Source organism: Osmia lignaria, chromosome 10 (assembly GCF_051020975.1).
Source record: "Osmia lignaria lignaria isolate PbOS001 chromosome 10, iyOsmLign1, whole genome shotgun sequence".
Lineage (NCBI taxonomy): Eukaryota > Metazoa > Arthropoda > Insecta > Hymenoptera > Megachilidae > Osmia > Osmia lignaria.
The window spans coordinates 6558751-6582868 of record NC_135041.1 but is presented as its reverse complement, the minus strand read 5'-3'; the positions used below and the strand labels follow the sequence as shown (position 1 = coordinate 6582868).

General features: G+C 43.5%; 2 protein-coding genes across 4 annotated transcripts in view; one reads left to right on the top strand and one right to left on the bottom strand.

Moving 5' to 3' along the window:
* The window catches only part of Egfr (epidermal growth factor receptor), a 130404-nt gene that overhangs the window by 72500 nt on the left and 33786 nt on the right, over nt 1-24118 (top strand). The gene's annotated exons all lie outside the window — the stretch shown is intronic.
* Nucleotides 19279-24022, bottom strand: LOC117611765 (uncharacterized). The gene is made up of 3 exons (XM_076690552.1): nt 20348-24022; nt 19453-20266; nt 19279-19373 (listed from the first exon to the last, which is right to left on the bottom strand). The coding sequence occupies exons 1-3, from the start codon at nt 24020-24022 to the stop codon at nt 19279-19281; spliced, it is 4584 nt and encodes a 1527-aa protein (XP_076546667.1).

Below are 24118 nucleotides of genomic sequence, written 5' to 3'. Positions count from 1 at the left end.
GTTCAATGACTTCTCCGAACGTTCCCGTGACTGTCGGAGGCTAAGTGTAGTCTAGTCGGTTCGTAGCGGCAGCGGCGAAAGTTTCTGGAGAAACGTCGTCCTCGTCGTTCGAGACGATCTCCCCGGTCCAGTAGATCGACACGCTTTAACTTTTCTTACATACATTCTTCTCTCTTGCAACACGGGCCACAGAATTATCCTGGTCGCGATGGACGCTTTTACCGCGCCGCCACCGAAACGCGCGTTTTCTGTAAAAAGCCCGGCATACCTACGTGGCTTTTCAGCCAAAAGATTTATAAAGGACCGAACGGTTGACGGCACTCGACGCCGTCTTTCTTCGTCGGGATCGCGCGGTGCCTAGACTTTCACGTACCGGCCGCGATCCACGTTCGTCCCATAAATTCTTGCCGAAACGTAAACAGATCCGCGGAACCATTTGTAGCTTGTCGCGGATACTACGTGACCAGATGATCGCGTTTTTACCGGACCACCGCGACCGATCGCTCTTGATCATTTTGACACCGTGCCAAGGAAAAAGCGACCCCTCGTGTCGATCCGCCAGGATCGAGCGGTAGCCACGTTTCAGCTCGCTTGATCGAAATTAGCACTTCTCACAGACCGACCTTACTCTGATTTCCCCTCGTGGTCACCCTGCAATTCGATCACCTCGTCATAGGTGTATCGGGACTTGGTAGTTGTTAACGGTGAATTCGATCCAGACTGCGCGTAATTACAAGCCCGACCTCGGTACATCCATGCGTCCTTATCGATTTCCTCTTCTCCCTCCGTGTTTCTTCCGTTTCGTAGATCTTCCATTTGCACGCGGATCTCGCGCGTTTCTTTGTTGAATTTCTCTTTGCGTCATCGACGCGCTTGTCTCGTCACGTTTCGACGAATACTTCCTTGTTTCACGATACGCCACGTTCCAATTGCGTTCGCGGGCTCCTCGAACGTACACGATGAGATGATTGAAAAGAAACAGCATTGTCGATAAGCGACCGTTCGAGCACGCGGATTGCACAAGCCTGGAATTTCTTGGCCGCGAGCTCGCCGGGGATCTGCGGCGCCTAATGTTCGCGGGATTGTTAGTAAGCATCGGGCGGAGACTTGAACGCCGGGGTAAGAAGCAGTCTGCTTGCGTTGGCAGCAAAACGCCCGTTTGAAAAACATCCGGCCGGCGAGCATGTGACATCTGCCACTGCACCGGACCATTAGGTGGCTTACCTTTTCAAACTTCTCAAGCTACGGGAAAAACCTGGAGCTCTTCACCTTTTTTCCCCCCTCCCCTTCCGCTTGTCCGCCGGCTAAACTACCCTTTGACATCTGCTTCTTTCAACTTTACATTGGAAACATTGTTTTCTGCTTCTTTTTTAAATGCTCCCCTGTCTACTGTTAATCCTTCCTCTTGTCGCTAACTACGAACGAGTAAAAAATTGTCTCGATTTTAAGTTCTGCTTCTTCGCGTAATTACTTTATTTACACGGAATCCGCGAGTGTAATTAAACTCTTATCAGGTCAATTAGCATTAACAAGAAGTTTATATACTAAGTATTTATCAACATTAACATGAACGTAATCGTTAAATATCTGGATTTCTTCCTATCAAGAAATAAGTGGTACTGAAATAGTAAATGTCAATTAAACAAATTTTTCTCCTGAACTCTAGTCACTTTAACGTTGAATGAAATCCATAGCATGCATAATTAATTGATCGCTTATTTTATTTCCCATGAAAAATGAATGATTTAAAAAGATTAACAAAACGACAGAGAATTATGCATCGGCCCAATATATTCCGGTCCATTTGAAAATCATAAAATGGAGGAGGGATCGATTTACATCTCCTAGCCGGCTACAAATTTATTCCAGCGTAGACAAAGTGAAGAAAAGCTGCTGCATAATTTGTTGAAACGCAACGAACGAAGCCGATCGCCGGTTTACCGGTGTGCTAACGTTCGTTACGGTAACGAATGCTGTTGACATCCCTGCATCATTCGACGACGGAATACCACGTTTGGGATGTCGGTTTATGGTTATGCGTACATATGGATGCAGTCGGTCGAGTATGATGTAGGATGCATTCCCCGGTGATGCACATCGAGAGAAAAAAAAAAAGAAGGAAACGTATTCTGCCTCCTCTAAGGACGCGCCTACTCTGCTGCAGAAGTACATTAAACCGTTCGTGTCCACACAACGGAATAACTATAAAAAAAGAAAAGAAAAAGGAAAAGTCCAGTAGGAATGACATTAGAATATCATCCATATAATTAGAATGGAATTAAGCGCATCCCTGAAAATACAAGAGACCTCTGTGTTTCAAAGTAATTTATGGAAAAGTTCCTTATCAATACTAGTGGATAGTGGTTCCTGTGTTCGTGTACGTGTCGTGGAAACTTAGAATACCGATGACGCGCGTCCACGAGCAACCTACACGAAATTCACTCGCTTTTTCTTCGTCTCCGGAACGTTTCCGGGAGAGGAAAACCGATTGTTAACGCAATCAATGCAACGTACATTGTTCGAGACGATTTCGCGTTACGGGGAGGTATTATTTTCAAGCGAAAGACAAGGCATACCGGTGATAAATAGATTTGCAAGACCGACTTCGATTCTTTGATATCGCGCGATTTGTCACATCGACCAGTTTCTGGCTGATAACCGGACACACGGTAAACTGTTCCATTACATGGTGTCTCGTAGGCGCGGTAACGTTACCATTATCTCGCGAAATCCGGCTCCAAGATTTTTATAATTTACTCTTACGCGCGAAACGTGGTACGTTGTAAATCAATGGCGATTGTTCGTTATCGCTTCGATAGGGAAAAACAGTCCCTGAACAATTTTCAATTTTCTAAGATTAACGGGTACGTACGATAATTGTGAACAGAAAATTGTTTAAATATCAAACAGGCTTAATGAGATGGCTACGGTTGGCAGGGAAATTAAGAGGTGAATTGATTTTTATTTCATCCCAACATTCCATTGCCATGTCCTCGACTTTCGAAAACAAATGTTTCCCAATGAAGTAGACTTTGAGTAGCTCGTTCTTCACGGCTTTTCCAGGTACAAGAGTCGAGTGCAGCATAGATTTTGGAACATTGATGGGATACTTTTAAACCCATGCTCGGACCCTCGAGGCCCATCTTAGTTGGAGGATATTGACGTCAGATCTCTATGGGGTACCTACCTTTCTATGGGATGGCTCACCTGCTTTGCTGTGGTCAAAAGGGAAAGAATACGCACACTAACGTAACAGGGTTACCTCGGTTTTTATAGACGAATAGAACACCTTTGCTTCCTGTTTCAAAAATTGTTCATTTCTTTACGAGCCATCGTGTTTTAACAAATCATTGTCGGTCTTAATGGGACGATACGTTATAAAATGATGACTGTTTTAATGGAACGTTTTGTTCCTGAAGTATCGTAAAAAAGGATCTATATTATCGATCGTCAGAGAAGATTCTTGTTATACATGTAATTTAGATAAGCTAGAAGACTCGCGGAGCATCGACGACCTCGTTAACAGCATTATAAAAATCTATCGCTCGTTAAATGTCAGATACGTCACGTAACACTTTAATACCATTTTTTACACTACCGACAGTGTTATTAAGTCCTCTATGGTATTGAAAGCTATGTGTAGGTACAAATTTATGGGACTGCCGTCGAGTTACTTAAAAGACTCGAGGACAATTTCTGCAATTTTTGATCGTTCACCTTACCGTGGGGTATTGTTTGCTGCAATTGCGGAATCTTTGAGTTAACAACTTCCATCGTTCGTCCCAATCATTCTTTGACGATGCAATTATCAGTAATCTAACGACGCCATGAATTACCATTGACAAAGGGAAAAAGACAAAATAATCGTACACGTGAGACTTTGATTGCAAAACAATAATTTATCGTCAATAACGTTAGCGATATCAGTGTTCTGGACACTTCCATTCGAATGGACATAGAAATTCGATAAAAGCACGTGTTCTACAAACCATAGTCGATTAAATTTCACAATCGAGTCGCTTTCACGACGGCATGGCACCTCGGTCGCCTGTTGCACCTAGATATTCATATTTATCTCGACAAGAAAAGAAAGTAGATCTGCGAGCAAATGGACGGTCGTCAACCGAGACGAATGATCGTTCGTCTATAATAGTCGATAGATGGTTGGTTGCACATCTCGGGAGATGCTGGAAGGTCCAGAGTCGAGGGAAAGGCGAGAGTGACGTCAGCTGTAGGAATGAGGTTAAACCGATGCTAAAGTCGCGCACGAACGGTTGCTATACCGTCCATTATGGTGCAGGATGCACACGAAATCCACTCTGCACGGAGTGTACGCGGCGTCCCGGGACACAGCTTGAGATTTCCCGCGAGTCAAACCACCTCGAGGATCATAGATCCGCGATTGCATCACGAATATCTTCGGCGTCGCCGTGCTCGAACGCTCTTCTGCCGAGATTCGTGCACGATAATCGGCTCTCTCGCTCGTGGAATGCGATTGCGATCCTCGCCAGCTGTGCCTGGCCTCCCGAAACGTTTGCACAAACCGCAAGAATCGAACAGTTAATTACTGGTAACGCGCTGTTAATTATGGGCCATTGTGAAAGGTCGCAATAAACGAAAGGGGAGCGTAACAGCGTTTTCGTTTGACCAAAAATTCCGTGCTCGACCGAGAACCGTGTTTGGTTAACATTTAAGACGTACGTTTCACCAGCGGCCAGATAAGCCTAACTTTATTAGTTGCCATTCACACCTGGTAAAACTCACGAACCACTGTTGGACAAGCCCTCTTATCTCTTATCACGTACACGCTGCTCGTAACGTTCGCTCAGCTGTATTCCTACACTTGGAACGAAACAAATGTAATATATGCTGTTTAATAATCTTGGTACTCCGAGATATCTACGAGAAGGTAGAATTTTCTGCTCTTTTAAAATAAGAGATCAACTTCCCTTATGATCGCAGTCGTGAAAAGTGAAATTTCTGGTACAGTATTTAAAAAAGAAACTTGGTGAACTCAAATCTTTTAACACTAGAACTACCAAATGGGTCAAAATTACTGGTTTCCACTTTCTTATGTCAAATTATAAATTTTATCGAGGTATTTTTGTTGAAACGTATGTAGTCTGTTATCGAGCTGAAGAATATATGTTTCATCCTTTACCTATTTAGTAATCTACATTATTTTCAGCTTGAAATTAAGTGTGCATCAAGCATTGGTAGTTCTAGTGTTAATATTCCTTTTCAGAGGAAAACCTAATTCTTCATAAATCTTTATTAATTTGGACTTACTTCTTCACGCTTCGAGCGTGCCTATCCTTCCATCGCGCAAGATTTATAGCGACGAAGGGTGAAATAAAAGAATTTCATAATTCCACGATGTTCGGCGTCGAAAAGTTGGAACCTTTGAACCTGGCTGCTCTCGCTACTGTTATCTTGGCGCAGCATCCGTGGAGCCCTTTGTCTTAGCCGGGGCACGACTTCGGCTGCATAATATGCAACCAGCCTCGGATGAGAGAGAGAAAGGAGCCGGGTGCTGGCCAGGTATCTATCTACCAATACAGAGGGTAGCATCGTGTACCGAGTTGGTACCAACACGGGTTACTCGGGCGGGCTTCTCTATCTACAGAGGATCAGCCGTCGTGTGGACGAGCATCGTGTTGACCTCGGGGGCTAAAGATTACGAGGGCTCGCTACGACTAGAATTCAACCTCGAAGAGATGTATAGAAGCCGTACACGTTTGCTCGCCACGGCAGAGTACATACGTGGTTAAGCGCCCAAGTCCGGTTGCTGAAGAATCTTATGACCGCGTATTTTTCCGCTGATGCGACTGCATTCGAGCGGTGAACGGAGCGAAAGGAGATATTTCTCGATGATTCGATGCCTCGGGTTTTTTTTCCCCATCCTCTTCCGTTGCTGTGCTTCTTGTCGATCATCGTGTTTTAACCCCTTCGAGCTAACTCGTCAACTGATTCTTTCTTGCTCGATTCTTTACGACAACGAGGATATTTTGTGTCTTTTTATTGCACAACTGTGTACTATTAATAAGAGAAGATACTCAGGATACGGTGGATGATTACATGTACTTAATTCAAGTTATACATTGTACAGTTTTCTGATAACCAGTTATTAATGAAAGGTGTACGAATGCGGTGATTTTTATTAACTCTTAAGCTTCAAATTGATACAATATAAGTGTTATGTTGCGACGCTTTTATGTGATCAAATCATATATGACTTTCAATATTTCAAAAAATGTTGCAGAGTATAATAACACCAGAGTTGGCGTGATGTTAAATGCATTTCTTTGAATTGCATTCTTCGTTCCTTCTGAAAACTCATCCCCTCAACATTCATTCACGCTATTCCCCAAACGGACCTTTCGATTCCCAGAATATCTTCGACCTTCCCGATCCCGTGCAACCTTTTTCTCCTTGTTGCACTCGTACCCGGAGCTCGGCTCGACACGCGATTTCGTGTACAATTACATGTATCGCAATACCTTTCGTGGCCGGTAGAACCGATCGGTCCACCGATCGTTCGGCTCGCTTACCTTCCAGTCTCGCGTTTGCACGATACGAGAAAATCCTTTCCTTCTCTTGTGTTTTCGCGAGAACGCGTGCGGCACATACTTTTGCGTTACGTGGGTCGTTCGAAATGAAAGGCGAGCCTTTCGATGGGTAGGTTGAGATACCTTCTGTATCCGTGCCTAAGACTACGGACCGCTCTTTGGCTAGTAATTACATCAATTATACCGACTTTTTACCATTGAACCCACGCGCTCGAACTTGCTTACGCAAATGAGCACAGAGGTAAAGGCGATATTGATCATCCGATAATTGAAACTGTTATTCAGTGTAAATGAAATAGATTAATCAATAGAACAAATCAGTTATGAACGTTATATCCGTCTGCTCATATATTCCGTGGACGTAAGTGACAAGAAAATCGGAGAAAAAACGATGTCGTAACTAGGATTTCATAGTTTCTAAACGGAACGTGCTGGTTTTCCTTGTGTGCCACATTCCGTGATAGGTATTCGTGGTACGGGCGTCCCATTAACGCAAATACGTCCCTGCGAAACCAGTTTGCGTCCCGACGGTGTAAAACCCGACGATTGATCGGTGCAGGACCGCGAAACAGTCGCTTACATTGGCACGCGCTCTGCGGAGAACCAGAGTGGACTCCCTAGGAACACGGTATCCATCTTGCAGCCAGAACACAACCCGACAAACGAGTATTCGAATGTCTACACGCACATCACACGCCCGTGAGCGCGCCACTTTTTAATTTTCCTCTTTGCACCTACAGTTTTACAGTTTTTTTTTTTCAGTTCTCGAAAATCACAGTTCGAATAGTTCACCGTTAATATGAATTTTAAATCGCTTCCGCGAAGGTGACTGTTTGAAAAAAAAAAAAATGTAGAATTTTAATGCTTCCCCAGAATTGCAATAAAATTTCGTGCACAGGCGAAAGGAGGATCCGCGCGTATGCGCGCTCCTTCGTCTACACGGTGTCCACATATGGCCGCCTTACCGGTCCACCGTCTCTCCTCTTTCGCTTCGAGAGTCCTTGACGCCCACCCTGTGTATACAGTTCCTCTTGTATCCCACGACGTCCGAGAGGCGACCACGATTCCCCCGTTTTGCTTCCCCAACGCTCGGAAACAGCGCGAGCTGTCCATTGTACGAAAAAACACTCGCGGCGCCTTGCATAATTGACCGACGTCCCAGCCGGAAGCTTTTCACCCCTTCCTCGTGCACCCAGACTGTCACCGGGTCTATTGTTCCGCGGATTTCTTCAGACGCGACGTCGGTCATCGGCAAGATCGAAGGTCGTCGGGTCATTTGCACCCCTTCGGGCCGCGGCGCAGTTTGATGTTACCCTCTTCGTTTTCCAGGCGTACCTGGACGCGTCTGAAGGATCATTCCATGGACAGTAATACGGTGACAATAAGATAACAATTTAAGTACTATATGCAACTCTAACGATAACAGAATCGTGATAACTGTCCATGTTCGAGGGTGTAGAAGAGGAAATTTCTGGTAAACGGAACCTTAACGAACGCCTCGAACGCAAATGTAACGTGTGAACAAATTACACGGCTGAAAATATAATGAATAGTATTAGTGAAAATAGGCGTTGAGGGCAGTAAGTATCTGCGGAAAATTATCAAGAGTCTACTCTATCCAAAAACAAGGGAACTGCAAATTAGTCGGTGCATTAGTCTTTCAAGACCCTCTATTATATTTGATGTTTGAATTTACGCTTTAAAAAAGAGGAAACGTCTCGTTACAAGTCACGGAGAAAAGTAATATTTCAGTAGAAAATTACGCAGTTAGGATAGGAAGGATGTTGAACGTTGTAGAGAGGATAAGAAGGTTGCCTAAGGGCAGTAGGCTTATGACTCAGCATCGCGGCTTCATATAGAAGGGATTCGCTAACGGAGCCGGAGTCGATTTTCTTCCATTTTGCGATTTGTAAGATGTTCCCTTGTTGCGTGTTATTTCCTACAGCTCTGCCACCTTTTTTATCTTCCTCGATATTGCTCTGCTTATCGAGCCGTTTATCATTGTCGCTGTATATCTTGCATCCCTATGCCTCTGTGTACATCATTCTGATCTCTGTTTTCCTTTCTCCTTCCAAGGTGCGATAAAAATACTTATAAATCGGAGAAAATTTATTTTTATCGTACTTACTGACCGAACAGGTACGATTATCTGCAAAAATTAATGAAACACTTTATAAAAAGAAAAAAAGAAAAGGATTAATGAGATTTCGTTGAGGTACAAACGAACCTTCTTCGTGGTAAAACTGGAAAAGAACTGTTGATTGATCGTCGATGTTCAGGTAATCAGGTGGTCGATGAAGACGGCGGACGACGTGGAATCAAGTCGTCTTCGTTAATTACCCAAGACCCATCGTGCCGGCAGGCGTGAAGTTTGATCGATTCCGGTGAACAGCGCGGAATTTGCCGGTTTCTCGAAAGCTGGTGTTCGAGATCGTCCGAGCGGTCGAACGGTCGAGGTTTCTTGCCGATCCGCTCCACCTCCTCCGTCCAGAGTTTCGCGAGCGGTCATCCTCTCTCATCTCTTTCTCTCTGTCTTTCCCTCTCGCGGTCGGTATGTTAATGTCATTCTCCCGAATCCCCACGGCCCCGATTCGAGGTACTAGCCCAGCCAGGTTTTTCGTGTCGGGAACGATGTCGCTTCTAATTGACGAGTGGCGGACGTAGACGCGGCCCAGGGAACAAGAGGATCCGTTCGTGCACCGGTGACATGTGTCCGAGGTGTCCGAAGCAACGTTCTACCGTGTCTTATTATACGCCGAACACCCCGATATTTCGACGGATCGCGGCAAATGCCGCGTCGCTGAGCTTAGCCGGCCAGCGACGAGATTCGCGACGAAAAACAACCGACCGATTCTCGCAGTCCTTCGCGATCTTTTAGACCCGGACAAAGAACACGACGGTGCCGCTGACGTGCCGCGAATTTGCGGGGATTTGTAGCGAACAGCACGATCTGGATTTATTAAATACCTTAGGGCTGCTGTGTTTTGTGGTCACGGAAGGAAGGAAGAAATACAGTAGCCACTTGATAATTTGCTACATTGGAGGCGGATCTTTTTAAAAAACAGGGACACGCGTGCATTCTTCTTCACGCTTTGTTTGTCTACGCTACACAGGTGTACATTAATTGATTATCTAAGCGAAAGGGTGAATCCTATGGAAGTCATCATTATTGTTCGTCACCTTGGCTCCTTAAACAAAGAGGTCCTGTGTCCGCTCGGTACTCGCCTGCTCTCGTTCGAAGCTCGCTAATGACTCGAAAGACGCGCGCTTGAAAACGATGGACAGGTATACCTTCGAAGGCACTGACCACGTGGGCGAATCCTGCCGTTTACGGACCCGATGGATCCTAGCTGCGCGCGCGTTCTAATAAGCGTTCGTCGAGATGTGTACAACCGCCGAGGGGGCTCATGACCGTTTTACGCGTGGGTGATGGAAAAAGGCAGCGTGGAAGAGGGGCGGGGCTGCGGGTGAGAGTGAAAAAGAAGGGAAAACCGAGTGGAGAAAGAGAAAGGGAAAACGATCAGGGAAAAGAGGAGGTAGATGAAACAGGATTGCAAAAAGAGGAGGGAAAAAAGAGAATTCGAAACGAGAGGAGTACTCGATTCGTGACGTCGTAGAACAAGTAGGTGTTAAAACAAGTGGGTGTCGCTTCTGTGGAGAACGCGTCGAAGAGAGTACGCTGCAACGGTGACATCATCGGTCACGCAGTCAGCTGACTCGACTTAGATGGAGCGAAAGAACGGAGAAAAGTGCGACGCATAATTAACGTTGTCCACGTAACTATTATCGTCTCCATTGGCACGAATACGAACGGATGTCGATCTTAACATGATCGAATATATGCATATAATTGAGTATATTAGAACGAATTTCATTTGTTTCGAAACCTTGTTCGTTGTATCTATTCTTTCTAACATTCGATACAACTATATAAATAAGAATCATTTAGGATAATTTCGGAAGAGATGGACCACTTCTTTAAGACAGAAATTCCTCTATAATTAATTTTAAAAAATACATGGAGTTTTACTTATAACGTCCATTTCTCCCGAAATTGATCTAAAATAAAATAAATTTAATATTTCTGCAGAGCGCTTGCATCCGTGGTAATTAAAAGGCAGAAACCTGATAGAAGATACTGAATTCTTAAAAACTCTGAGATATACAAGAATAGATGTTTCTTTCTTGGAATTCTTGTTCGATCTCCCGCAGAGCGTTACGTGAACTTTTTTGCTTTTAAAAGACGCGCGCGTACAGTTACGCGACTGCGTTCAATATGCCAATCGTGTCGGGATTGCGTGCAGATTTTCCGATCGAAGTCGTAGATGGAGTAGCAACGAATGAAGTTCAACTACAGGAAGTAACTGTATCAGCAACTATGTAAATCAGCGACGAAGTTCGCCAACTTGGTTGATTCTTTCAAATAGAAAACACTTTGTTCGAATTTATAGGAGATTCTATGCAGGCCATTAGATTTCGATCGGTCCAATGTGATCGCGTTTCTCCAGACCGTGGATCGAGCTACGGCGAATGTTGCGGCAAGAAAGGCGACCGAGTACGGGGAATACAGGGCCGATAGTAAATTCAAGTGAGACATTGTCCTTCGATCCCTCTCCGCCGGTATCGAACAGGGTGGTCCACCATGGAGCGGTGCTCGCCGTTCCGTCGCATTCCCATTGCCCGTATAACGAGCTCTCAGGGCGCGCGCTCTCAGCTCCGCTCTTCGCTCCGCTTCTCCCTCGGTTGCTCCTGGGTGTTCCACGCGTCAGGCGAATTGTATCTTCGCGGGGAGTGATCCCTAACCTGAATAAATTGCATTTCATTGCCCCGCTACCTCGCCATTTGCCGTCTCCCCGATCGACGACTCTTGATGATCTAATCAAGGGGACAGAAATCCACCCAGCGTACGTTTTTTTTCCTGTCCCATCGACTTTCCATCGATCTACCCACTTCCGTTCGACTTCTAACGCGTTACCTTACAAGTGAATTCTATGCTTCTCTGATCGGTTCGCAAAGCTTTTTTTCCAAGGTTCGTTCGTTCCTTTCACCGAAGACCAAGAATTGTAGCTTGAAATCGAGCGAATGATCTTGTTACAGGGTTATGAGATCATTTTTGTTACTTTCGAGTTCTTTATGAGTTAATTTATTTTGTTTTCTTTGTTATTCTTTAAGAAACTATCAAAGGAGTTCGGAGAAATGATAAAAGCAAAGTGTTCGATCTAGTTCGTTGTTGTTATCGAGGAATAATTCAAGTAGCAGATGTTGTTAGCGCCTTTCACTGATGGTGACTCATTTGAAGCGACGAACGCAATGAATGACAATTAAGAATATCGAATCAAGGTTTTCTTATACAGCTAATCAAGGGATCGTAGCCAATGCTCGGTTCTCACGCCGCGAATCCCGGACCGATCTGCCTTGAACATTGAGCTCGCTAGCGCTAATGAAGCAACCAAGAGGAAAACGTTCACGATACACGAAATATGCATACGAATCGATGGAACGCTCTTTGTTCTTACGAAACATGTATTAATTCGCGTTATGCGTTCCCGCGCAATCTTTTCTGTTTTTATGGAACAGAACGGTAGATCGTGGAACGAATCGTTCTGCGTTGCGTGAAGATCCGTTAATTATCGCCTCTTTGTAACCTTAATTCGATTGAACACAGGTATTCCGTCAGCAGAAATTCTTTCGTAGGAGAAAGTAGGTAATTAAGTGCCGTCAATTTATAGCACGACCAAACGAGGAAGTTCCTTCTGATTCTTAGAATAGACAAAAATTTGGATAATTTTCATATTTAGAAATAAGATTTCTATAAATGCTTTCAAAGTGACGTGTCATCTTTCTGATTAATTGGATATTATTCGTATCGATTCATCATCCTGATCGAACGAATTGAAAACAAGGGTTCGTCGACAAAAAGTATCATCAAATTTGAAAATTAAAGATGAATCGATCCTTTCGTTAACGATACGATTGCTGAATAGGCGGCCACGTTATTAATCGAACATCGCGTTTGTTGCGTGGAAGAAAAAAGAAAGAGCAAGAAGAGCAAAGGGTGAGGAATCTCGATTCTCATTACAGATATGAGATCCTCGAACGAGACGATTGGAACTTTAATGGTGTTCCGAATTATATCTCGTTGTAGAAAAACGCGCGTACACGCATAACGAGGTCGATGAAAAAGGAAAGAAAAATAGGGAATGGTAAAAAAGGGTGAAAGAAGGTGAAAAGAAGCGAAGAGCGAGGTAGGCGATGATCGATACCGTCGCGAACACCGTAAGGCGAGAATCGATCATAATTATTGCCCTTATTAACCCCTCGGGAAGATCGATATAGTTTACAGAGCCGGTTCAGCCTTTCAAACCGATCTTTGATGTATGTTTGCCGTCTAAGTTAACGACGTTGTATTATTTATAATAGGTGTAATCGCTGAATTTTTTAACTTCCCTCCGTTATTCTGTAAAGCATGCGTTATTCATTAGCCCGGCAAAATGATGCAAATCATTCTTTGATTGTTACAACCGTAAAGTTAGGCCAACTCTTATCGATTGTATTCATCAGTATAAACAAAGTCATTAAGATATATCTCTTCGTATATTTGCTTAATGAGTTATTTACAACCTATCGTACGCTTTTAACATTTTTTCCTCAAATATTTCAAAAGTTCTCAGAAATGACAGAAATTGAGAAATTTGCATAGGAATATCAGTTTACGTAATTCTGTTGGAAACTTTTTATATTCGCGAACAGAAGTGACGAACTCCTAACCCTCCGCCAAAGCGAGGGGAAGATTTCATTTTTCAGGAATTGCCTTCGAATTTTTATTATTGCCGACGGAGGGTTGATATTTATTATTTGAAAAAGATAAAAAAGGCTTGAAAATAACAAAAATTTGATATATTTTTATAGCGATCATAGCAAATTTACAAAATCAGAAGCATAAGAAAGATACGAAATTCTCACGCGTCCTCCATCGTGTAAACGGCTCGTTTTCCAGTTGTTCAGTCTCGAAGCATCGGCTAGAATCATCCAGAGTTTGCATTCTCCTGTCCGTTCCTGTCGGCGAAATCACGCGCGTCAGGTTGGCCGCCGCGGCGGGAAACGCGGACAGCCGGCGCGGCTGCCGGTGACGCGACAATGGTCGATTCGTTACTTCGCACTCGGCAGCCTCCAGCAGAGACGTGTGCACCAGCCAACGGAGGAGAGAACTCGACGAACTCGCGACGCGATTCGCGATACAAGCAGTTCGTGCTTCGCTCCATTTGTCTCCTTAAAGGTAGCCGCCTGCCTGCCTGCCGGCCGCGGCGGTTTCGCTCGCCTCCTCCTCGAGAACGATCCTCCGTGTCGAGCAAACGGACCGTGGAAAAATGCGTGAAGCCATTTCTACGCGTCGATCGGACGGTAGCCTTCGTTTGACGCACCGTGGACCTTGTAAGGGCTCTTGTACATCTGCTCATTTGGTGTACACGCGAGGAAGTAACAACCATAAACAACGTATACGGTGTTTCTATTATTATTTCAAAGATTACCCCTTTTCAAGACCGGATTAAGGTTTCTGAGGATCGGAGGCTATAAAACCTTTGATAGAAATTGAAATTTATTCTAAATAAAATTAAATAGCATCTAATCTTTTCAAAAAAGACTTAGGAGGATTCTGGAGCTACAGCCGGCCCTTTTTATTGCAATTTGTTATAATCAAGATTGGCAAACCCTTTCAAATTTATATGTATACTTTTATTCAGGTTCTACAAATACGTAGTTACCCCAAGAGGCATCATTAAATGTCGGCGAACAATTTCATCCTCCTTTCCTGGGCGCGTCTCAAATATCAGTTTCATCGCTGAATAACAATTTTCCCCGAACGTCCGGTAACTCCAGACAAGCCGTTAAGAAAGATCTTTCTTGGATTAAGCTCGTTCTCGAAATAAGCACGTATCTAACTTATATAAGACTCCTTGATGTTTCTATAATTTTGCGACTTAACCGTGTCCCTCGGAACCTTATCGACCCCGCGCGATGGCATTCCTCGGCTCGTGCCGTAAGCGGATTAGCTTTCTCGAGCGTCGCGATTTCGCGGCTTTATCTCTCCTCCCTCCGTTTCATTTTTTCGTCCCCGTTTCCAGCGGAGTCTGCATTCCCTCCGTTCGATCGGATTAAATCGGGAGGAGAGACTTTTCGCGAGACGAAAACACACGGGAACCCGAAAAGAGGATTTACCGAAGGCGAAACGAAACTCGGCCTTCCTGGCCCGTTCCTCCGTGTGTGTTTCGAAAATTCGAAGGGATTACGGTCGACCAAATGTTGCTAAGATCGACGAAACGACCGTGAACCCGGTCCTTCGCGAAAGCAGAAAAATAATTAATCCGCTGCCGCGCGAGCAGAAACGAGAGAGGATTACGGTACAGGCGAAGGCGCCGAAGAAGGCCCAGGCTGGCAAGAGAAGAGAAAAGAGAGATTTGCCCGAGAGGGATTGTAATCTTCGATTAATAAAGGCTCGGTAAAAAGCGTGCGTGATCGATCGGTCGTTCGCTCAGCAAATCGAGGAATATCGAATCGACCGACCATGATACACTGCAGGTATGTTTCTGGCGAATTTCCAAATCATTTCAAAAGTTTTCACGTATTTTTCAAGATGCACTTCAGGCAGGTTTTAATTTAAATTCCGAAAAATGCCGTTCCAAAGAATGTCACCTCTTTCTATAATCCTTAACCGGTGAGATGGTTTTGGAAAAATAAAATTTTTAAACAAACGACTTGACTCGTAACGTAGAAACGTTCGTTTTATGGTTTCATTATTCGTTTCTTCGTTCGATACACCCCTGAGTTTTAGTGCCTGAAAGTTATTACAAGCGTGGAATTCCAGACGAATATAATTTCCAAATGACATCCGCTTGGCAGCAAACGAGCAATAAGCTAGAATCTGAAGAACATCGACAACTGAATCAGCAGGCACAAGGAAAATCCCTGAAGATCTACCGCGAAGGCCGCGTAGATGCTCGTAAATAATTTATCAAACGACGTATGTGGACGCATTCCGTAGAAATGCGATGCTCTGCCGGATTCCAAAGGCAGAAGCGTTCGAAACTATGAAATCGATCGAAATAACCCGGATGAGGGATCGATGTGCATCACGATTGGCACGAAAGGTCGACGACGTGTGCGGTGAATGAAGCACAAGTTCCGCGACACGGTGCATAATTAAAACAAACATAGAATGCGCTTGGAAATGCAGGATCCAGCATGGACGGTGGTAGCTCGTTGTCCTTGCAGCATCGAATCTCACGATAAAACCATTGCGCGTGCGGTTTTCTTAGACGAGTGACTGGTCAGGTATGGCATCGACACTTGCAGCGAACGGACGTTTTTACTTGAAAGGAATTAATAGGTGTGTGGCAACGCATGAGACGTTTGAGAAAAAAGGAACTTTATGGGAGACCGATGAAAGAATAGTTTCTTTCTTCTTTCGATGGATTCTTGAGTAAACGTTTCAACTGTAAAATGTCACATTGTTGAACAATTGTGATATTAGAACAACTAGGCACTGACAAAGCCTTACTGTAAGCTTTAGCCGAGAAAAATTCGAGTGTAAAGGGTTAATTGCAAAGTCATGTAATTTGTTAATCGAAAAAAGATGGAATCTATGATGATGTCATTAAAAGATTCCAATATTCAATCACTTATATTTCCCTGTTAATTATGACAAAGGACTTGTTAAAGTTAAATTCTTTATAATTCATTCGTTCACACCTATATTATATTCTCAATTCTTCGATGCTTATCTCCCTGCCTTCAAGTTCTACAAACAGGATGACAAGGCCGACACGCAAATTCTCGCCACAATACCACTTGTCTCGGACCAATTGGAGCATCGGTATCTCTCACACCCAAGAAGACAGAACGTCGACCGATCGATCTTCCTCATCTCCGGATCCTTCGAATACCAGGAGGTTGGAAAGCTTAGCCAGCGTTCGAGGAGAGGCGGAAAAAATCAGCGGGACACCTCTTCCGTCGACTGGATGACCAATGGACGAAGGAGCAAGGTTGTTCCTGGATATTTATAACAGACCGTGAAAGCAGCGCCTCGATAAATCAAAACCGAGCCCCGGCCAGGGATGAACCTGGCCCCGGTGGGATCGGATCAGCTTTCGTTAGGACGAGAAAGGAGAGAAGAGGGTCGTCGTGGAAGGTAAAAAAAGGAGCCACGAAGAGGTTGAACCACCGAGGAAGGACGCTCAGGGCCGTGATGAATGCCGGGCGAAAAATGCTTGGCCTCCTCTACATTCCTAACCGTATGAATACTTATTGCTCCTCGTAATCAACGTGCCTTACATTCTGCAACCACAATTCGTTCGTCAATAAACGTCGCTATTGTTGTTAACTGAGCTTTGTCATTATGGCTAAGTAGTCGAGCTTCTCGCATGATTCAACTAATTAAACGACGCGTTACGTGTACCAATTTTATGTGCAATAATGAGTGAAAATGTTAATTTTTTATTCAAGTCCAATTAGCTTCAGAAGGATATTACAAAATGAATACTGCTGGTCTGATTAATTGCGAATAAGTAAGATGACAAAATAATCGACGTAGATTACAATGTCATGGAGTAATCGATTGTTCCGGATCACTATCTAAACCACTCAACGATTAAGCCACTTTTACTGAACTTCGCTCGTTCAACCGCAAAGTCTTTCTTCAACCGCAGCAACCTCGGTTACCCCATGAATATCGAAATCCACAAAAATCATTCTTCAACCAACCGTATCCATGTTACCGTGACAGCTACTTAACCCTCGGCGTATCGAGGTAGAACGATCAAAGTTCCTAGTTAAATCCTTAAAATTTCCCATTTGTATCTATCGACAAATGACAGCCATCCCGAGCACGATACCAATTATCTTCATTTAATAAAAAGCAAGCTCGCAGTTTAGTACATTATATAGAAATCAGTGATACAGGCTCGTTAAAATGAAAGTAGGTCACTTGAAAAATCGTCCTTATTATTCATACGAAGAATCCTTTTATTTCTTCATCTCAATTTCCCTGGAATTACATAGCTTTTCGCAACGAGAGGTAAGAGATAAACGTACCGTGTGATCCGAAAGGAACGGTACCATTGGTCGGAGAATTTGCTCGCGTTCGATTAAACCGGTGCAAGTTACCATCCCGTTTGAATGCGGCAGTTGAAGCAATCGGCGCATCTCTGCGATACCGGTGATTATTCGAATTCGTGGCGGCCGGCAATTTGAACGGTGCAACACGAAACGCGAACCATACTGGGTGGAGCGGCCATCATTGAGGGCGCCGTTGGTTCGTGCCACGTCCCGAAACCCGTCATTACACAAGCGATTGCCGAGCGTACAACCTCGTTCTGGCAGGTTGCCAGTCATTCGAAGTAATGCGTCCCGACGTGGCGAGGTTAAAGCGAAGCTTTATCGATGCTTACACGCCGAATGCATCCTCGAGCGAGCGGTTTCAGCCTCGGCTCGATCGTCCTTCGCGATGAAAATCAACCGACAATTTTTCACTACGCTCTGAAAGATCGACCATCGTCTGTTGGCGAACGTGAAATACCTGCTCCATTATATACACGGTTACTCGAGCTTTAGCGTGCCGTCGTTGACCCTCAGGGACATTGTCGACGCATACCAGCCTTCCATCTTCATGATTCGTCAGCGATCTGTGAAATCTGGACAAGGACGATTCGTTTATTTTACGAGGTGCAGAGGAACAAGCCTGATACGAACGTTGCTGACTCTTTCGTCTCTTCCAGATATATACCTCGATTGTAAACGAGACTTCGGCACGGGTTTCTTCTTTCTTCATGGCCTGTTAGCTCCGTTCCATTCTGCCTCTCACCGGCCCCCTTCCCTTCGCCTCTTCGCCCTTCCTCGCTCCCATTTACCCTCAGGACTCGCGGCCTCGTTCCGAGACCATTGTCCGAGCTGCGTTTTAAGATGCCGCCGTTCGCTTTAATGAGAATTTTAATTACCCAATCGTGGACCACTCTCATAGCTCCCTCCGCTTGTAAAACGTCGTGGACAGGCTAGACGATTACTCTTGTGTAAGCTACATCGAAAATTCTTGTCCTGTCACTCTCCATTACCCTTGTAACCCGTTCGAGGGACTCGATTACGCGAATACGCGAGTAAATCGTTGTCAGATCGGCGCGTAGGTTTTGTTGTTAATCTTGGTGCTTGAGGTGATTCAAAGTGATTCGATGATTCAGTAGCAAATTAATTATTTATTATCAAAGGCTTATTAATTCAAATAGTTTTAATTTAGGAAATATTTTCCAAGGTTGGTTTTATATTTGTCTATTATTAATACAATTTCTGTGATAAAATTCGTTGTATACAGTACACGTGATATCTCAAAAGACATAATATAAAATAATCTAATATTACAAATAAACATAAATAAAAAGTTTCAGCAGTTACATTAGCGAATAGAAATAATATATAAAAATCTCTGAAGAATCTTCGTTTATCGTACGAAAGCCTTCATTTCAAACAATCTTGCCATCGCAAAGTTTATTCTCGAAACGTTGCAACCAGGATGAATATAATATATCCTTCTCTGATCTCTTAGTTTCGTTCGAATACAATTTTGTTTCTTGATTATAATCCTGGTTAGATATTCCATTACACATTTCTTCCTCAATTCTATCCGATTCCTCCGGCATACACGAAACAGTTGTCTTCGAGCAAATTAGTGACACAGTAAACATCCTTGAAGATCGGAGACCAGCAGGTCCTGTAGGAGGATTTGCAGGGCCATTGGGTCCAGAACTGCCTCCACTTTTACTTGAAGAAGAGTTTGTGCTTGATTTCGTACCAAGTTCTTCTTTTTTTTGTTTAATGATTTCAGAAATTGTCTTCTTACCTTTTCTGGTACTATCGAGACTCATCAGATTATCCAATTTTTTTGTAGACTCATTATTAATGGTTCCTTCGAGAGGTGCCATTATGGTATCGATCACTTTCTTTTCTGATCGAACGTTTGACTCTTCAGATTTGCCATCGTTTTTCGTTCCTTTATCGCTTGATTTCTGAGGAGAAGGAGAGACAATAGTACCCATTAAGGGAAGAGGGTCGATTCTGGCTGCCGTTCTATCTAGACCGCGAGAAGAGGGAATGGTTCCTTCTAATGGAACCTTTTCTGGAACTACTGACTTTAGAGTGCGCTTTGATTCTGTCTGTTCAGCAGATCGTGCTCGAGACATTGGTTCATTAAGTGGTTTTAATTTAGAAAAATTAGTGATATTAGTATCGCTGGCCTTTATGGAATCCTTAAAAGGTTGTACAGGAAGTGGTCCAGATTTTATCTTTTCTAGAAATTCTGATTTTGTACTTTTCGAATTCTGTTTTTCCACAGGTTTAGCAATATTTTTTGACTTGTCAAGCGAGTGTGATTTAGAAACATTGGTAATATTAGTATTGCTGGGCTTTATGGAAATCTTAGAAGGTTGTACAGGAAGTGGTCCTAAATTTTTTTTTTCTTGAAATTCTGGTTTTGTAATTTTTGAATCCTGATTTTCAGAAGATGTAGTAATATTTTTGGGTTTATCAGGCGACTGTGATTTAGAAACATTGGTAATATTAGTATTGCTGGGCTTTATGGAAATCTTAGAAGGTTGTACAGGAAGTGATCCTAAATTTCTTTTTTCTTGTGATTCTGGTTTTGCAATTTTTGAATCCTGTTTTTCAGAAGATTTAGTAACATCTTTGGGTTTATCAGGCGACTGTGATTTAGAAACATTGGCATTAGTATCACTGACCTTTATGGAAATTTTAGACGGTGGTACAGAATATGACCCTTTTAATTTTGCCTTTTCTTGAGATTCTGATTTTGTAATTTTTGAATCCTGTTTTTCAGGAGATGTAGTAATATTTTTTGATTTATCAGGCAACTGTGATTTAGAAACTTTGGCATTAGTATCACTGACCTTTATGGAAACTTTAGAAGGTGGTACAGAATATGACCCTTTTAATTTTGCCTTTTCTTGAGATTCTGATTTTGTAATTTTTGAATCCTGTTTTTCAGGAGATGTAGTAATATTTTTTGATTTATCAGGCGACTGTGATTTAGAAACATTGGCATTAATATCACTGACCTTTATGGAAACTTTAGAAGGTGGTACAGAATATGACCCTATTAATTTTGCCTTTTCTTGAGATTCTGATTTTGTAATTTTTGAATCCTGTTTTTCAGGAGATGTAATATTTTTTGATTTATCAGCTGACTGTGATTTAGAAACATTTGTGACATTAGTATCACTGGATTTTGTAGAAGCTTTGGAAGATTGTACAGAAAATGTACCTTCTAATGGCTTCTCTTTATTTTTCGGTCTTAAAGGACTTTGTGATCCTTCATCTCTAGGGGCTGTCACTTTCGATGAATTAATTCTATCCTCGGAAGATACATTTTTTGGTTTGTCGTTGGCTTTGAACGATGTCCCTTCTATTTGCGTAGTTTTCACTTTCTCTGATTGATTATCAGAATTTTTCTTAGATTCCATAGATTTCGGGGTATCATGCTTTATCAAATTATTCTTTTTCACTGAAATTACAGATTTTTCTTCAGAAGTTTCTTTCTTTCCCTTAGATGTACTCAATTCATTTTTTGTATATTTCTTTTCAAAATCCGTTATTTCATTTGGTTTTCTAACCGAAGATATTTTCTCTGGTTCTACAATTTTCACCTGTGCCTCACTTTTAGGTTCTGTTAACATTTTCTTTTTCGTGGAGGTTACTTTCTGTGGTTCAACAATCTTTTCCTGATTCGATGGTTCCTTTTTCATATCAAATTTACTAATACTGCGGGACTTCGAAACCTGTCCAAACTTCGTCGATGATTTTCTCGAAGGCAACACCACACCGTAATCTATCAAAGTACCGTCCTTCCTCTTCTCGATCGGCTTCAGGGATTTTAGAATTTGTTTAATTCGTTGATCTGGCTCGTCTTCGATCGATTCTCTTCTACTTGGCAAATCCCTTCTACTCTCATCTCTTTCTCCTTGTTCTTTAGCAGCTGAAGAGGTTGCTGAAATATCGGCAGATTCATTAGCTGGTTTCTTTAAGTCTTTCGTTTTGAATACCGTGTTTGAATCCTGTACATTTGTTTTACCCGTCGTTGACGCATCCTCAGCAACTTTCTCGACCTTCGTACCCGCTTTGGATGCCTCTTCATTTTTCGGACCAGCAGCAATCGCTTTAGTTTCTGATTTTTCGTTTCCAGAAATCCTTTTTGCATTCACGGGAACGTATTTGATGATCTTCGGAGATCGCACCGCAGAAACGATCGGCTTTTCTATTCCTTTATTAACAACCTTCGTAGTTCTTGGCCTTTTCACACGATATCTGACTTTCTTCACCCGATTCATCTGGTTCGAAGCTCTCGCGCCACTGCTACGTTTAATTCTCGCAGATTGTCGGAGACTTCGGACCCGAACGGCGCGAAAATTCTCATTAGAAGAATTAAACGAATCTTCGTTTTCTTTGGGTACAGGTTTCGTTGCTGAATCCTTTACAGGTGGTTCAGTTTTTTGAAAATTACCAGCATCGGATGAATTTTTCTTTTCTTTAGAGAGCAGATTCTTTGGAGTCAAATCTTTCGCGGGTGTTTCAAGTTTTGGAACATTTACAAGATCGATAAATTGGCCACCGGGTTTGTACGTCTGGTCGAATTTTCTCTCCGCACCGGTATCTCCTTCGATCTTCTTCATTAACTTCTCATCGAACGCGGATACATTTTTCGAAGTGTCCCCTTTCTTTTTAATCTTCCTGAAGGAATCTTCAGACGACCACCATGGAATAATATTCGAAGAAGTGCGATCGTCGTTAGAAATCACCGGCCTAGAATTGTCATTCATCGATGAAGGCTGAGAAGCGTTCGATGCCACTTTCGCGTTTGCTCTCTGAACCGCACCCTCGTCAGATTCCACGGCTGATAATGTGCCAATCTTTTCTCTACTATCTTCTAAAGGTGAATCATTAATTTTCTTCGTCGTGGCGACATCTTCTGGACTTTTCGTTATTTTTGCCGCCTCATCGTTCGTCTTTGAAGCGAAATTTTGCATTCTTGGAAGTTTGTAGGGAGGAACTTGCGTGGGCGTTGGTGTTGGTTTCGGTGGATTAGACGATGACGAAGGTACAGAAGACGGAGTAGCAGTGGTAGAGGTCTTTATCCCAGTATCTTTGGGCTGCTGACTACGGGGTTCGTTAAATTTCGCAGCGATTTGAAGATTCAACACTTGTGACGGATTCGTTCCCGTCCTCATCGTGTTCGTTTGCTGTTTCGAGAAAGTGTTCTCCGTTTGAGGTATCCTGATCTCCACTTTATCCATCGAGCTGAATACATCCAGCTTATTCGCTCTTGCGACGATACTCTTTAACTCAGACACCGGCTTGCCATTAATTGAAAACTCGAGCTGCTTGACAGGAACCGTGTTCTCGCTGATGGATATCTGCATTGAGTCGAAGTTCGAACGAACGTTGCTGGCACTCGTGTCTCGCTTCGCGTTGTTCGAAATGACCACCGACAGCTGCTCCTTGGCGCTGGTGCCCGCCGTTTTTGCCAGCTCGTCGACGTTGATGGACACCACGGACTCGTTTTGCGAAGGTGTCATTCGAAGTTCAATTTGCGGCTGTTTAGTCGACCCTGTTGCGGTGCCCGTCGGTCCTTGGGACGAGGAGCTCGTACTCGAACCAATTGATCCACGATTTATGTAACTTGTTATGGGGTTTGATTTAGAGCCACGATTTTCGTTCGCTGCGTCAACCACTGATTCTTGCATCGTCGTTGAACTCTTCGGCTCATCGCTGTCGCCCTTTCTTAATTTTCCCTTCTTATGGGCGCCGACCACCCTGTCCATCCATTCCGCGTGCTCGTTCACCGACTGCAGCGCCCATTTCTCGCTCGACTTCGAATCAACCATCTCGTTCTTCGAAGTGATTTTCTTCAGGTCCTTTATCACGTCTTCCATTTTCGACATCCAGTCGGTTTGACCCTTCTCCTCCGTCTTTTTACTCTCACCCGAAGTGATTCTTTCATTCCTGTCAGATCGAAGTTTCATGGGTCTGTGTTTAGTATTCGTCATCAACGCGGGGAAGTCGTTGAGATCCATGGGTGCGTTACGTTTCGGTAACGGACTGCTGTTCCAATCATCGAACTCCAACTCGTTGCTGTACCTTTCTATGATCGTCGCGTACGAAGAGGATGCTCGTTCCAGCTTGCCACTTTCTTCAAAATCACTCATGATGAAGTTTTTGCGATCGTTTCGACACTCGTAGGTCATTGTTGAAGTGTCGCTGCTAAATTTCGCTTCTTGATTGAGCGTATTAGGATTGGTAACGCGGAGACACCCGTTTTTGACTCCCTTCGATCTGTTCTTCCACTTCAAGGATGCCGCTGACGAGGTGCTGAACGGACTTCTGTGGACTCCATTAACCATAGCCGTGCTTAGACCGTCTTTTAGAATACCAGAGCCAGTTTCAGTATACATCGTCTGACTGTAACTGGCTATCATTTGAGCATACGTTCGAGGCTC

Excerpts from the sequence above, each read along its gene's own strand:
- LOC117611765 (XM_076690552.1), bottom strand. The coding sequence starts at position 24,022 with ATGGTTAATGGAGTCCACAGAAGTCCGTTCAGCACCTCGTCAGCGGCA. Across the intron at positions 20,267-20,347 it reads CGTCTAAAATTTCCATAAAG|GATTCAAAAATTGCAAAACC; the intron begins GTCAGTGATACT and ends TCTGAAAAACAG. Across the intron at positions 19,374-19,452 it reads TCTCGATAGTACCAGAAAAG|TAAAAGTGGAGGCAGTTCTG; the intron begins GTAAGAAGACAA and ends CTCTTCTTCAAG.